We start from the raw sequence: 14,031 nt of genomic DNA, 5'->3' as shown, positions 1-14,031 counted from the left end.
CTTGTATCGGGGTAAGACGCGTCTTTCAACACATATACCTCTTCCACAGTTGATTCAAATTATTATCTCTTTTATTGTCTATAAAACACAATTTGACAAACATACCTGTTCATGGACATCACATGAAAATACTAGCTTTTGATATTTAATTTACTATGTATAAAATAAACTAGTAAATTAATATTAAGTGATACTATAATTAATTTTCAAGGCAATATTAAATTGCTGCACGTGAAAATTGAAATTCAAGTAATTATAGTCTTTTACAATATAACATTACACTAAAATACCATAATAAAAATAAATTTGTACAAGTCCAAACTAAACCGCTCCTCTGTGTTTCATCCAATTCAAAAATCTCTGTACAACCGTTTTACCCAGCAATACTATCTACAAACACCGTACAAGATGCCAACATAAAAAATTCTCCTTACTGGTTTCAATAAATGTTCTCTTAAAGCTAGTTAATGGAACTTGATTGCAAGCAGAATGGACCATTCATGTTGAAACATTGTAATCAATTTCGCGATCAAACAACATATCTATGAAAAGCACCCTCTACAAGCTGTTTTACCGCTTTAAACTTTACAGTGACCACTTGCTTGCACAACAACCATAAGTCTCCTCATTATTTTGTTCTGTACATTTGTATAAACGCATAAGGTCCTGAATTGTCCATATACAGATTCTTCTTACCTAACTGGTCTTGGTTTATTTTGTTCAGATAAAGACAAGGAAATATCAAAACAATTTTGCCATAGTAATCAGATCTTATGTTCTAGTAATTACCCTTGTTGAACACATGTTCTGTTCCTTTGATTAAAACTGCATGCCTGCATGCATTTGCCATAATTTTCATTGATAACAAGTTACATGTCGGCCATACCCACAGCTGGTTAATGATGGACTCTCTGCATTTGAATAAGTTAAAACTTTCCATGTAATAAAAAAATAGTTAAATAATGTGTCTTATGTACAATTGTAGATCAGTTGTAACCCTTAAAGTCTCAAGACTTGCATATTAATTCCCCCTATTTATTACAATCTATTTCTTCAAAATGTTACATGCGAGAATTTAGGGGCTCGTACATGTGGTTGTAGATCTTCTGGATACTCTTCATTTATCATCTAAGGAAACTACATGATCTCAGTCTCCTTTAAGACACTTAAAATACCTCTTATCTTCTGTAATTCAGTAATTTACTGCATGTGATGCTGAAAAACAATTATCTTGAAATCGATTAAAAAAATCTCCTTAATATTCCTTTTCCAAGCTACCAGGCAACTATGTAACATTAATTCTATTACTCCTTTCAAGAAGCAGCTTCTCATTTCTTAGCAAGCATAGTTTATCCTGTGATCTACGTACAACCTACTTTAGACCACAGATATTGTCATGAGCCACACCCTAGTTCTTTAGTGTTCGGAAGTGCTGTGCTTGTCAGAGTTAACACTGGGGACTGTAACTTACTGTCTGAACCCAAGCAACATGAACACTTTGTTTAAATAATTTTTGATGTGCTAACTTCACCAAAGCCATTCACATTACAGGTCAATCTAATGCGTACCATCAGGGTTTGCAGTTCATCATAAAATAGGATTGGTTTACCCTTGCCCTTTGCACTTTTTTTTTCTGATTTGCACTGTAGCGTCCAAATCATACACCAAAGTTGGGTGTGGCTCAAGGACAGCTCATCTTTTAAGCAGAGTTCAACATAGATCCCACTGCCACCAAAGTGTCTTGTTAGAGGCTCTAGTGCAGCTCATCATAGCCACTTGACTCAGATTCTACATCACTCTCATACCCATCTAGAAGCACATAATCATCAAGGCTCTCCGAAGCTGGCTCTTCTCCACAAGCTCCTCCTTCAGACTCCCACCTTCCCACAGATTTATTTATGATTTGATCACTGCCTGCTTCCTTTGTTCTCAAAAAGAAAGCATTGTCACTAACATCATCTTCCCATCTCATCGCACTTTGCAGTAAGCACTCTGCAGATTGACCCACAAGAACTTCAATGTCACTTTCATCATCTGAATTCAAGGGCATCAGTGAACAAGCCGGTGTTTCTCCTGTTTCTTCCACTTCTTCAGGGATGGAATACATTGCATTGTCACCAGAACTTGGTGATTCATCTGTTGAACTAATTCCTGAACCATCTGCAAAAAGACATGGAAATCTTTTCAGATCAAATTGCAGAATATCAAGCTTCCTTTTTTTTTGTACAGCACCATGGACAACATTGCAACAATTATATTTTCCCACAACCTGATGTGATGTTTCAGAATTTTTTTCTTTATTATTTTTAACTGAGATCAAAGTGAATAATATCAATCTTGGTTAGGTATGTTTGGCTATTAGTTTGTCTACCCTACAGCGAATACCACAACACAAAACCACCTTACCTTCCTGTCGAAGTCCTGCAGTAATGGCTGGTCCATATGTTTTCCTACATTAAGTAAAAAGTCAAATGCTTAATCATCAGAGTAAAAAATACTAACTACAGCAATGTTGTTGAACTAGAAGTGTTCAATCTAAATACATAAAAAATTAATAATCTACTATACTGACCAGCACTGTACTTGGTGCTTGTCCTGGTATGTATGAATGACCATGTAAATCATAGATAACAGCTCATCAAGATATTCATTTCCTGTCTTTTCCACTTTGGGCAATGATTCCAGAATGCTGGAGAACAGAAAAGAAGGTATTTAAAGGAATTCTCACCAACAAGGACAAATCTTGAGTAGAAGCAAAAAGGTATATTTTTACAGAGCATGCGTAAGTCAGATGCTGCCTTACATGTTTGCAAGTTGTGAGATTTGTTTCAGGGAAATCACACAAGGTTTTGCTGCCAGCTTTAGCACCCAGAAAACTCTGCGGATAAAGTAACAAGACCAGAGCTCTGCCTCTGTTACTGCTTCGCTTGTACGATGAAGAACTGGAAAAGAAATTGATAAAAATGCAACTTAATTAATTTGACTATTGATTTTTGTATGATATCTATATACATTATCAATGAAAAATTGTTAAATTACAGGTGTATGTTAGTTCAGTCAGAATAAACTTATTTCTTTACACAGTGTGTTTAGTATGCTGATTTCTGTGAATAGCTCATGTAAATGCTAGCTGTAAAATACATCTGTATTGAGATAAGAGTCATGTACAACCAGGGCACACCTGGTTTAAGCTACAGGAAGTGGTCAGACAGCTATATATGACGTCCAACATGCCACTTGTTACACTACTATGCCTCCCACATTAATAATGCTAATTGTACACCACCAAAGTGTATGTAATTAAACTAATGAATGAAGTATAGGCAGGCTTCTAGAAGTACTTATAGTGAAAGAACTGGGAAAATGTCTCCACTCACTGATAGTTAGTTTGGATTCCCCTTCCTGCTCGATTTCTGTTGACTCGTCAGTTTCAGCATCATCACTATCTGAGCTGGTAAATACATCTGCTTCTTCACTACTACATGTGGAGTAAGGTGACATGGGACTGCTTCTCAAGATTTCAACTCCGTCTATCCCATCACCAGACTTCGGCCAAGATGGAGGGAAGAACTGAGACATGGATGGCCTCTTGATGGACCCTTTCTTTAGCATTTTAGGATCTAAATCAATGAACGGTTGATAAATTAATTTTTTTTGCACTGTTTCACTCTGTCATCGGTTTTTCTTTTGGCATGAATACTACAAGTACAAAAATTATGAAAAACGTCATGTCCACTTACAATGTTGCTTCAAAAATCTCAGTGTGTCTCGGTAGCCATGCCTGCACATGTCAAACAGCACCTCAGGCTGAGGAGGAAAGAATGCACGGGAGCATCTGTACAGGTTCTGAAGTGTAAACTGCATGCTGGTATTTCGTAGCTCAATGTGGACATCGTTTGATGAGCTGTCATTGGGACAGATGTCACTTTCACCACTAAATGGTGACACTGTAATGGTATCTCCTTCTTTGAAGTGTTGTGGCAGATTGTCAGAAATGCCTCCATCCACATAATACTGAAAACAAAATTCACACAGTCACATATTAATAAAATCTCTTAACTTAGTTTATAAACAACAGCACTTTTCAACTCAACATACATTGATTGTAGAGTGTTTATTCAGTTAAGGCAGTTTTCAATTTATCTTGTGATACATATTTTCCAAATGTTTTCTAGAGTTAGGGGGGGTCACACTAGAGCAAATTCTGTTTGTTTTACCAAAAACTGGGCCAAATTGGAGCTTTTCCTAATGCGACTCCTATGAGCAAAATTTGGAAAAATTTGTCAATGGACCAAAAAGATCAAAGATGCCGCAGTGTATGGGTGGGGCAGGCAGATTTTTCCAAAATCGCCCAAAGAAAACAAAACTTCATTAGACAAGTCAACTGCATGTTTATTTAAGAAAATGGATGCACAGTACTGTTTACAATAGCATTTTATCAGTGTTTACACACAAATTTAGCCTTGTTGTGTGGCTTCATGTGTGACCGGAAACAAACCCACAGAAAATTGGTCAGTGTCAATATTTTTGGGTCATTCGGACCAACCAGAAACAAAAAATTCGCTCAAGTGCGACCTACGCCTTAGATGTAATATATCAAACACAAAGGAGACATAAAATCGTACAAATCTATGCTAATTAAGATCAGATATCCAAACACCGTCACGGTCATGATTTCCCTTGTCTGAAGTTGACGAATGTTATTTAGTGAGTTTGAGAAATACATTTCACTGTACCATCTTAAATAACACAAAACATTGCAACGTAGATAAACATGTACTTTGCAGACTGAGGGGGAAGTGGTCAGGGCTGTAAGATGTCTAGATCCCTTCCCTGCCTATCCCTTGATCCCTGCTAAGTAGAACCTGAAAGAATTTTAATGTAAACAAACAACTTAATGATATAGAAAAAATAAACATTTATTATTTACCTTTCCCCTGAATTTTGCAGGAAGGATTCCAGAGTAGAAAGGAACATAAGAGCTTGCAATTAGCGCCTACAACAAGAATAAGAGATCAGCCATTACTCAGGTAAGGTTTAATATTTTTTTCTCTCGTTCTTTTGCCTCTAAGCTGTTTAGACATGGCTTGCCTATGACCCATTCCAAATATTACACAAAGCTGTAGTGCTTATAATACCTATTTAAGATTGGCTTTATTTAGTGATTAAGATTCAATAACTAAGATTCCGTGGCTACAAGGTCAAGACCAAGATGATAATATCAACTGATGTCGGATTCACATGTTGCAGTAGACAATATAATCATGCAACTTTGTGCAACTAAATTTATTGATGCAACACTTGAAAGTTATTGTCAACAAACACTGGTAGTTAATATTAACTGGTTTTGACAGGTTTCACCAGCTTGATGACAAAACTAAGGATTGTGTCTGTGAAATTTGCATGATGGAATTTAATATGGTCATGTTCTTAGCTTCTCCTCACAGCAGCTCATTGGCAGATTGTGCAAGTGATTAAAATCTTTGTTTGTATCAGGACTGTGCCGGACAAGATAAAAATTAAAGCTGTATGGTGTTGTGAATTAATCATTTCAAGTTAGAGAATGTTTCGCTCTGGCGTGCCAAATCTGGAAGTTCCAAAAATGACTGAAAACAAAACTCAGTCATACAAATAAAGAGAACATACACACACCCCCCAAATTTTAAATTCTTAGAATTAAGCCAAAAATAGAGACTTCAAAAAATAAAGACTTTGAAATGTGGAAACCTCAAATTGCCCGCAGGCTACGAAAATATCCCTTAGTTTTGTTTGCCACACAATATGCCAACATTGTGAATTCAATTCAATGTGAGAAGTGATTCCTGTTGAGAGCAATGCACACCTATTTATGGCCTTGGGGGGTGGTAAGTGTGAATTTTAAAAAATGCTTCAAACTGTCGCTGCGTCATCGTTACAACAAGTAGCTGTCAGTATATTGACAGTGAAACATAGCAACATCTTTTATTGTGAAATATTTTAAGATGCACCAGACAAAATGTTTGGCTGTGTAGCTGACTCATAACTTCCCTAATCGCTATAGCAGTTCCTTTTAGTCAGCATGAGATTGCATTCTTTTTTTTTGCTGGAACCACGTACTCTAGGTTTACAGCATGATGTCCAAATAAGCTCAAACAATATGCATGTAAATGAATAATTTGAGAAACTTGAGAGGAGCAAACAGCCTCCAACTAGTACCTTGTTGCAAAATCATCTGCTACTCCTAGCCCCTGTAGTCCTATACAAGCTTTGTATTAGCTTTTCACATAATAATATTGAAAATGGAACCATAAAATGTGGAAAGAAAGTAAAAAATTCAACCTTCAGTCCCCCAGCTGGAAACTTTATCCAATAGCAAAACAATTCGTCTAAAACGCGACGCTATGAGTGTTTGTATTATTTATCAAGAAAAACCAAACTGACAATAGAATTATGCAAGTTTACAAACGCGCTTCTGGTATCTTGGCATATATACGGTAACATCACGAAACAACATCCCTACGTTAAATGAAAGCTTCCAGACTTTTACTTTAGAAAAGCGAAATAACCTAGTATTCTTTGATATCAAGTTTCACAGAGTTAAATTCGTGCTTGAAGCCTCGAGGAAGAACAGTACCACCATTGCGCAATGTAATTAACTCAACATTACAAAAGCTCAGTTAAAACACGCGGCTGGCCGATTTAAATTTTCCTAGCTTCGAACTGGTGGCCAGATGAAAGCATAGATCTTCTTTATCAACTTCTAGAATAAAGTCTAGAGGCTATCTATTAACTTAACACCACGCGCGCCTTCTGTACACACATCCGCATCAGTCAAATTTCTCGTCGCCAACTTGAAACGTCATGCAAGATGGCCATTATTTCGCCATCGCGTATCGCGAGCAGATCCTTTTCCCTTCGAAATTCTACTACGAGACATTCGACTCACCTCGACAAGGTCCTCTTTGGAGAAGAATTCAGACACAATAACGTTTTTCAGATCAGAAACCCTTGTTAGCGACAGGTGAAGCCTTCCGCTAGCGAGTTCGTGAGCGTTATCCGGCAGGATCCTCTCAAATGATCTACGAAGTGTTCTCACCACATTGAAGCTTGGATGAAGCGGCCCCAGTGTCAAAGAGTTCGCTCGCTTGGCGAGCCTGATAACAAATTCAGCACTGTCACTGACATTTAAGTCTAAGAGTAAGGCTATCGCGGCAAAAGAGCCGGCACTTGCCCCACCGTAACATTTTACTCTCTTCAAAAGCGCGGGTGCATTTTCTTTCAAGCACGACACAACTCCGAGATGGTAGATTCCCAAGAATCCACACCCAGAAAACGTCAAATTTAGATCTTTGGTTTCGGCCATGACTATCGATTGTTGTCCCGACTATCCAAAACGGTAATTTCTCGCAAAATCTCACTAGAAAGTCAAGAAAAACTCAACCGACAATCACGGTGGCCGACCACGAGAATTGATAAATAAACATTGCCTTTCTTTTGCGTGTTCTACGCCTAGTCACCGCCCCTCTCTGACCCTCCCCATGGCGCTATGTGATTGGCTAGCGCTTCCAGAAGCCAAAAACAACCAATCAGCGCGATGAACTTGACATAACACGTTGACGTTACATTGGAAACAAGATTTGAAAACCGGTTTCATGTTGGGTAAATACCAGATTACTCCTTCAAAGAAACACTGTTTATGCGAGCGTGAGAGAGCAGAAGATTGATTTCTCGGATGTATTTCTAATTTTTTTTCAACCGGGTAAGCGACTCTTTTAAGAAACAAAAATTTGTGGTGTTTTGTCTTAGTTTGAGCTACTCATTTCCGGTTCTCGTGAATGATGTACTTCATCCTCGTGAGTCTCGTGAATCGTGACGTTAACGTTTAACGCCTGGCAGTTTTTTAAAAAAAAACTTTCACTTTGGAAAGACTTTGTTGCTTTTATTCCTGCAAGGAGAATTTTTCAATAGCAGGAAAAAAAAACTATGTTTCTTTTTGCAAAGTTCAATCATCAGGCACTTTTTGGTGTGTTTTGACTGGGTTCAATTAGCTAATAAGGGGCAAGGGCACCGGAAATGCTCGAAGTGCTTGTGGCCCTCCACGCGACACTAATTTTTTCAGGCTCGAGTCCAGAAACAAAAGACCGTTCTGATCTGCTAACTTCCTGTTTTTTGGCAAAAATCCAGTTTGTAAGAAGACTTAACGGGAGGAAGAAGCAAGTTAGTGATTATTACGTAATCACGTTGGTTCTTTTCAAAGCTAAAATATATAATGTTCAGGGGCCAATATCGGGGCAATATCTCATTGAGCGATATTCCTAGAGGCAAAACTTGGGCCTGGGGTACATAAAAGGGCAACAGCTGTACAGTGGATGCTAAAATTCAGCTATCGAATTGCAAATAAAAAAAAAAACATTCAAGTTTACTCTCCATTTTTTTTACTCCAAATTTTCATCTTAGATAAAAAAGGTTTTTATTTTTGCCTTGGTGAGTGTATTTTGCTTCCACAGAACAAGTCTTTGAGTGGAAGAAGGAATTTCAAAGAATTTCAATGATTGCGAAGATGAAAGTATATTACCAGTCTGAGAGTGGGAGGCGCCGAAATTAACCCAGCTTGACGTGAAGTTTTGTTCTGATTTTCTGTTAAATATTCCATTCTTTTACAAGCTTTTATTAGCTTGTGTTCTCAAAGTTGTAACAAAGTATTAAACGTGATGTCCGAGGCGAATATTGTTATTTTTCGGAGGTTTTTAATCCGGGCGGAGGGGGGCAGGGAGGTACTCTCATATATATGCTATGTGGGTAAAAATTGAGACTAGGAAGTGACTGTTGAAGATATTGCTTTAGTTAGCGTATGTTGGACGTCGATAGTGATAAAGTTTCTGCATTGAAAATAGCAAGTCTCGGATAGGGTAGGGGTTTTTGGTGTCTAGTCTAGAATACAGTAGCAAAATTAAGCTGATCATGGTCTAATACAGGAAAAGGGTTTCAGTGTCTCAGCAGCACACCCCCCTACCCAAAGTTTTACAGGGTGCCCCCCTGAGCTGTAATGATATAGGATGGGATCACGAATTAATGATCTCTGGTTTCTCCAGTTTGAGTAAACATGGAAAGAATAATAATTTTAATTCACGCGAGGTTTGATTCTCTTGTTAATCCAGGAAATGAGGGTATTAATTACAAGTTAAGAATTCTCAGCTAGTTGTGTAATTTGCATTATGGTCACGTTTTCTCCATTGTTGAGGCTTTTGGAGTCATGGAATAAACTTACCCATTTCTTATTGTCAACTCACACACGTGTCTTTCGAGCTTTTTGTAGCTGGCTTTGGAAACTGGTTGTATTAATTTTTTTCGGGCGAGGACAGTTAACGGTACAGACTGTTACTGGTATTTTTTTACATCGCAGGAAAAGGTCTGACTATTTTCAACATATTTTTGTACAAACTTTACTTTGGGAAGTCGAGAGAACGCTTATGTATGGCATGGAGTTGTGCCTGTGACCCTTTCCACGGATAATCGAAATACGTTCTCTCTTCGATACTATTTTAATTAGGCTCAAGATTAAATTTTATCCATCTCTCGAGCCATCTGTAAGCCGGATACTAGAAATGTGCAAAATTTAATATGTTTTAACGCATCGGTTACTTATTTTTCGGAAGTAAGAAACGGTTTAGACTAATATTTCTCAACTAGTTATGACCTAACTACTTGGGTTGCAAACATGCTTTATTTTTCATCATTTTGTTATGCTAAATTTCGGCCATTTTTTCGGTCAGTTGAGTTTTTTCAATGACGCCGGCCCTTTTAATAGGCAGAAGATTGATATGTCGAAATCAGGAAGCTTACAAAGAGACCTAAACCCTTATTTCTCTCGGTTTCACATATTCTTAGCTGCGAGAAACAATAATAATCTTTACCTGCAGTAGACTCAATATTTTTTCCTTGTTTTCGTGTCATTAAGGCAGATTATAAAATAGGGAGCAGATTTACAGCCAGTGTATTGACAGGGGTCAGGTTACTGGAAGTTCTTTTAGCCCCAGGGAGTCTGCAATGGTGGTTGCTACGTGAGAACATGCGCATGCATGCCACCTTTGTTTTTAGGAAACGGTAACATTATATGCACTAATAAGCTCCTACAGACGCCATTACGGTGAACCTCGCCGATTTCGCTTCAATGTTCCAGTCTGCTTTTTTTAATTGTAAAGAGACCACTCCCATCTCCAGACGGGTGAACTGAACACTGAGTGCTATTTTAAAAGAAAGATTATTTCATGAAACACGTGAAGCACGCAACTGGCGGCGAAAGATATCTCGTGTTGAACATTGTAGTGTCTACAGTAAGCAATCCTTTTGCGCTATCATGACCTGGTAAAGAACGCTGTCTACAAACCACCGCACACAAAGCCGTTTTACAGACTCTTTCATACTAGTAACTATTTGAAGGCCGCCAACTTTGTTTTAAACACTTTACCTTGGAAAATTCTGGTCGATATTGTGATGGAGTTTGAAATGTAAATTATGTTAGCTTTGGGCAGTTTCTCTGTAGACAAAGCATACAAAAGAAGTCTTGTTTTCGTTCTGACTTAACTGAAATTGTACTAAGGTTCAAAGCATTTGTCTACCGTTACCGGAACCTCGCCGGCTCTATCTTACATGTTTGTTTGAACTTGCATGTGGTAAAGCGAATGTTGCACTCTCCTTGTCCTTCGGAGACAAGCCAGGAAATTAAAAAATAAAGATGCTGCTGTTTTCAGACCCAAGAAGTTTTGTGTTGAACATGCCCGAAGAACTTGTGCATCAACATCAATGGTGTCAAACATTGAGATACCACTGATAATTTAAACCGCCCACAAAGCTTTAGTTGCTAAATGTCCTAAATTAGCCATTTTCATATCTGTCTATCAAACCCCCGACTGGTCTTGTAATACGATTTGCATTTGAAAACTCTCTGGTCAGAGACAATACAATGTATTGAATGTAGTGTTATATCGAAGTTGTGTATCTTCTATTCCAGAAGAAGCTACAAAAGATCTTTGTCATCTATTGTGTCTACTTGAACAAAAGAGTTAAGCTCTTGACTTGGAGTAGCATTGAAGACCTCATGCAGCTTAAAAACTCTGGTCAAAGACAATACAATGTTTAAAATGTTCGTGTTTATGTCAGAGTAGTGTCTAATTTATTCCAGGAAAAGTAGACAAAAGATCTATTATGTCTACTTGAACAAGAGAGTTAAGCTCTTGAATTGAAGTTATACTGATTGAATTGAAGACCGCGTGCAATTTTTATCCTGGTCGGCGGAGACCACTTGAACGAGGCTCTTTTTCGGGCAGATGCAAGAGATTGAAAAATCTTGCTTTATGCGCGCACACAATCGTTGCAAAATATTGCAAATACACAGATATACACAGAGGAACCCGCAGAATGAAGCATCGCGAGATGCAAGATTTCTTTCACTTCTTCAGCGAATATAACACAGTGCATAGGCAAAAAACGAGGCACAGTTCTTATTTGCCCAACCTCGTCCCAAGGAAACAACAAAAGGTTATTTCCGTTTTATAAGAGGGTCGCTAACGAGCAGAAATGAAAACCCCGTGTGTTATTATATGGAATAGTAAACTTTTGTGGCTCTTAGTTCATCACCAACCTCCGTAGCGAATTTGAAAAGCTCACGCGTTGGTCCAGCGCGTTGCAGCCAATGTCACATGGCAGATAGGGCCGCAATGCGTACACGTGCCACGATGCAGTCGTCTGCAGATACCAAAGATTTTCCCGCCAACTTGCCTTACATCCATATTTATTGAAACGGAAAAGATGGACTACGGGCCTTCGAGCCATGTTTGCCACCATTGACGCCATTCTTAAATCGTGTGATAGATGGGAACTGAGTACTTTAACAGAAAACAACCGTTCAATTTGCGATATAAATTGATCGTTATTTGTTTGCGAGGCATTTTCGAAACGACGAGACAACTCTCGTTCGTTTTACATGAACAAACATCAACTCAACTACGCCTCGTTATTTCTCTCCTCGTGATAATGCGTTATTATGTACTCACAAACTAGAAGATGGGGATGACAGTCTTAGTCTTGAATGGCATTTTTTTCATCGACTGTTCAATTTTCTTTTTCTTTCCAGGAACTTGGAGCCAACAAAGCACAAAGAAGTATCTCGTCAACATCAAAGTGACTTACGCCTGGCAGGGTTATTTATTCTTGTTCTTCAGCGACATTTGTTCCAAGTTCAGGTGTATAATGATAGATGATAAATATGAAGCGCTTTTGGCTGTCGCCGTGTTTCTGGTAGGTGCATTTTTACTTGTGTTTTACAGCGTTCCTCTTGGTTCAGGCATTTTGATCATAGCAGTATCATTGCTGTGGTATAACCGCCATCGTGTTCGTCGTATCACCGATGTGGAATTCTACAAACTTCACGAAGTACCCCATTACACAGACGAGGTATCAGCCCTTGTGACGTCAGAATGGCCCGTTCCCTTAACTGCCGAGGGTATCGAAGAAGCCAACTTTGTGCGTACGTCAAGCTTGAAGGAATCGCGTGATACGCTTCCTTGCCATTTGCTGGCTTTGGCTTCCAGTAATGAAGTGAAGCAAGTTGCTGCTCACTGCGTGTTACGCGAGACTTCCTCCTCTCGGCCACCTGATTTGAATAAATTTCTAAGGATGCTTAAAATGGGACTTCCTCTGGCTGCGGTTCAACAGTCCATGGAAGTAGCTGGTTTAGATCCGTCATTGTTGAGCGCGGAACACTCCAACGAGCTGCAGCCATCTCAGCCGCCTTCCTTAAACCCAATCCATAACGTTACGTTATCTGCCCTTGTTGTGAAGCCTGAGCTCCGCGGTCATGGCCTGGGGAAGAGTATGTGTGCGTATGCGGTCCAAGTGGCTTCCAGTCTCGGGGTGAAGGAAGTTATCGGAGGCTGTCGAAATGAACTTGTTGCCTTTTACGAAAAGCTCGGTGTGAAAAAGAGGAGCGCTGAAAAGAGAGAACGGATACCTAAGGTTCGACTGGGAAATGAAATGTTTCTTGCACTAGATGATAACGTTAGGGAACAAGCTGCTCAAATACTTACTAGTTACATTCGAATTGTAGATAAAAAGAAATAATTGAAGTGATAGATTGTTTAAGGTAGACAATATGAAATAATTTCATTTATTTCGTAGTGCTCGTTTTTATACTAAAGACGCATTATCCTTCTGGACGAAATTGGGCTAACATTTGTGGTTTTTATTTTTATTTTTTTATTTTTTTATTTTTTTTTTCATTTCGAAGGATAGTTCGTGTAGACGTATAATGCGTCTTGTGCCCGTCTTTGTTTGCCCAAGTTCGTCCAGACGGATAATGCGTCTTAAGTATAAAAACGGCGAGGACGCATTATCCTTCTGGACGGATAATGCGTCCTCTAGTATAAAAACAGCCAATGAAACGGAGGTGTCGGGTTGAGTGGTGGGAATATTAAACTTGTGTTTTCTGTAATATGGGGCAGTCTCTCGGTATTTTTACAACGTGATCAAAGTCTTCGTCAGCATGTTAGTTTATTTAGGTGATTTTTTTATTTGTTAGGCTGTATAGAGCTGTAATATGGAAGTTTTGATATTGACTATATACTACACGAGTAAATAGTGCTTTCTTTGCATTCTGATTGGCAAGATCGGTATTATTTACCTCTGATGGAAACGGAGAAAAACAAAATTGCTTCCCGTTTCGCATTTATTGTTAGAAATAACGCAAATTTTCAATCGGTTGATTATTCAACTTGCGCGGTATATACTAAAACAATCATTCACCTCAGTGTCCGTGAAAGTAGTGGATATTTACCTCCACTTCGGGGAATAATTGTTCTTTATTTCTCTCTTTGCATGTGTTGGTTTTCTCTTTGTTATAAACATACGTTGTCTCTCACTCTTTCGTTTTTATGCTTAATTAAGGTTCAATATCGTGCTAAATAATTGTAATATTTAGATCGCACCAACTTGCGAGACTTTTTGGCACTTGAAACATGATGGATTAAGTTTTATCTGTAAAGACTGCCTCTTGTT

General features: G+C 38.5%; 2 protein-coding genes across 2 annotated transcripts; one reads left to right on the top strand and one right to left on the bottom strand.

The window, feature by feature from the left end:
• Window positions 1-49: 49 nt before the first annotated feature.
• On the bottom strand, window positions 50-7,473 carry LOC110058359 (uncharacterized). Its single transcript, XM_020765005.2, has 8 exons — window positions 6,926-7,473; window positions 4,931-4,996; window positions 3,741-4,014; window positions 3,378-3,620; window positions 2,804-2,942; window positions 2,573-2,689; window positions 2,407-2,450; window positions 50-2,160 (listed from the first exon to the last, which is right to left on the bottom strand). The coding sequence occupies exons 1-8, from the start codon at window positions 7,340-7,342 to the stop codon at window positions 1,754-1,756; spliced, it is 1,707 nt and encodes a 568-aa protein (XP_020620664.2). The 5' UTR covers window positions 7,343-7,473; the 3' UTR covers window positions 50-1,753.
• LOC110058298 (uncharacterized) lies at window positions 4,957-14,017 on the top strand. Its single transcript, XM_020764930.2, has 2 exons — window positions 4,957-5,030; window positions 12,113-14,017. The coding sequence occupies exon 2, from the start codon at window positions 12,229-12,231 to the stop codon at window positions 13,096-13,098; it is 870 nt and encodes a 289-aa protein (XP_020620589.2). The 5' UTR covers window positions 4,957-5,030; window positions 12,113-12,228; the 3' UTR covers window positions 13,099-14,017.
• The last annotated feature ends 14 nt before the right edge of the window (window positions 14,018-14,031 follow it).

Source organism: Orbicella faveolata, unplaced genomic scaffold (assembly GCF_042242905.1).
Source record: "Orbicella faveolata isolate gen_17 unplaced genomic scaffold, um_ofav_v1 contig_2, whole genome shotgun sequence".
Lineage (NCBI taxonomy): Eukaryota > Metazoa > Cnidaria > Anthozoa > Scleractinia > Merulinidae > Orbicella > Orbicella faveolata.
This window is presented reverse-complemented; position numbering and strand designations above follow the sequence as displayed.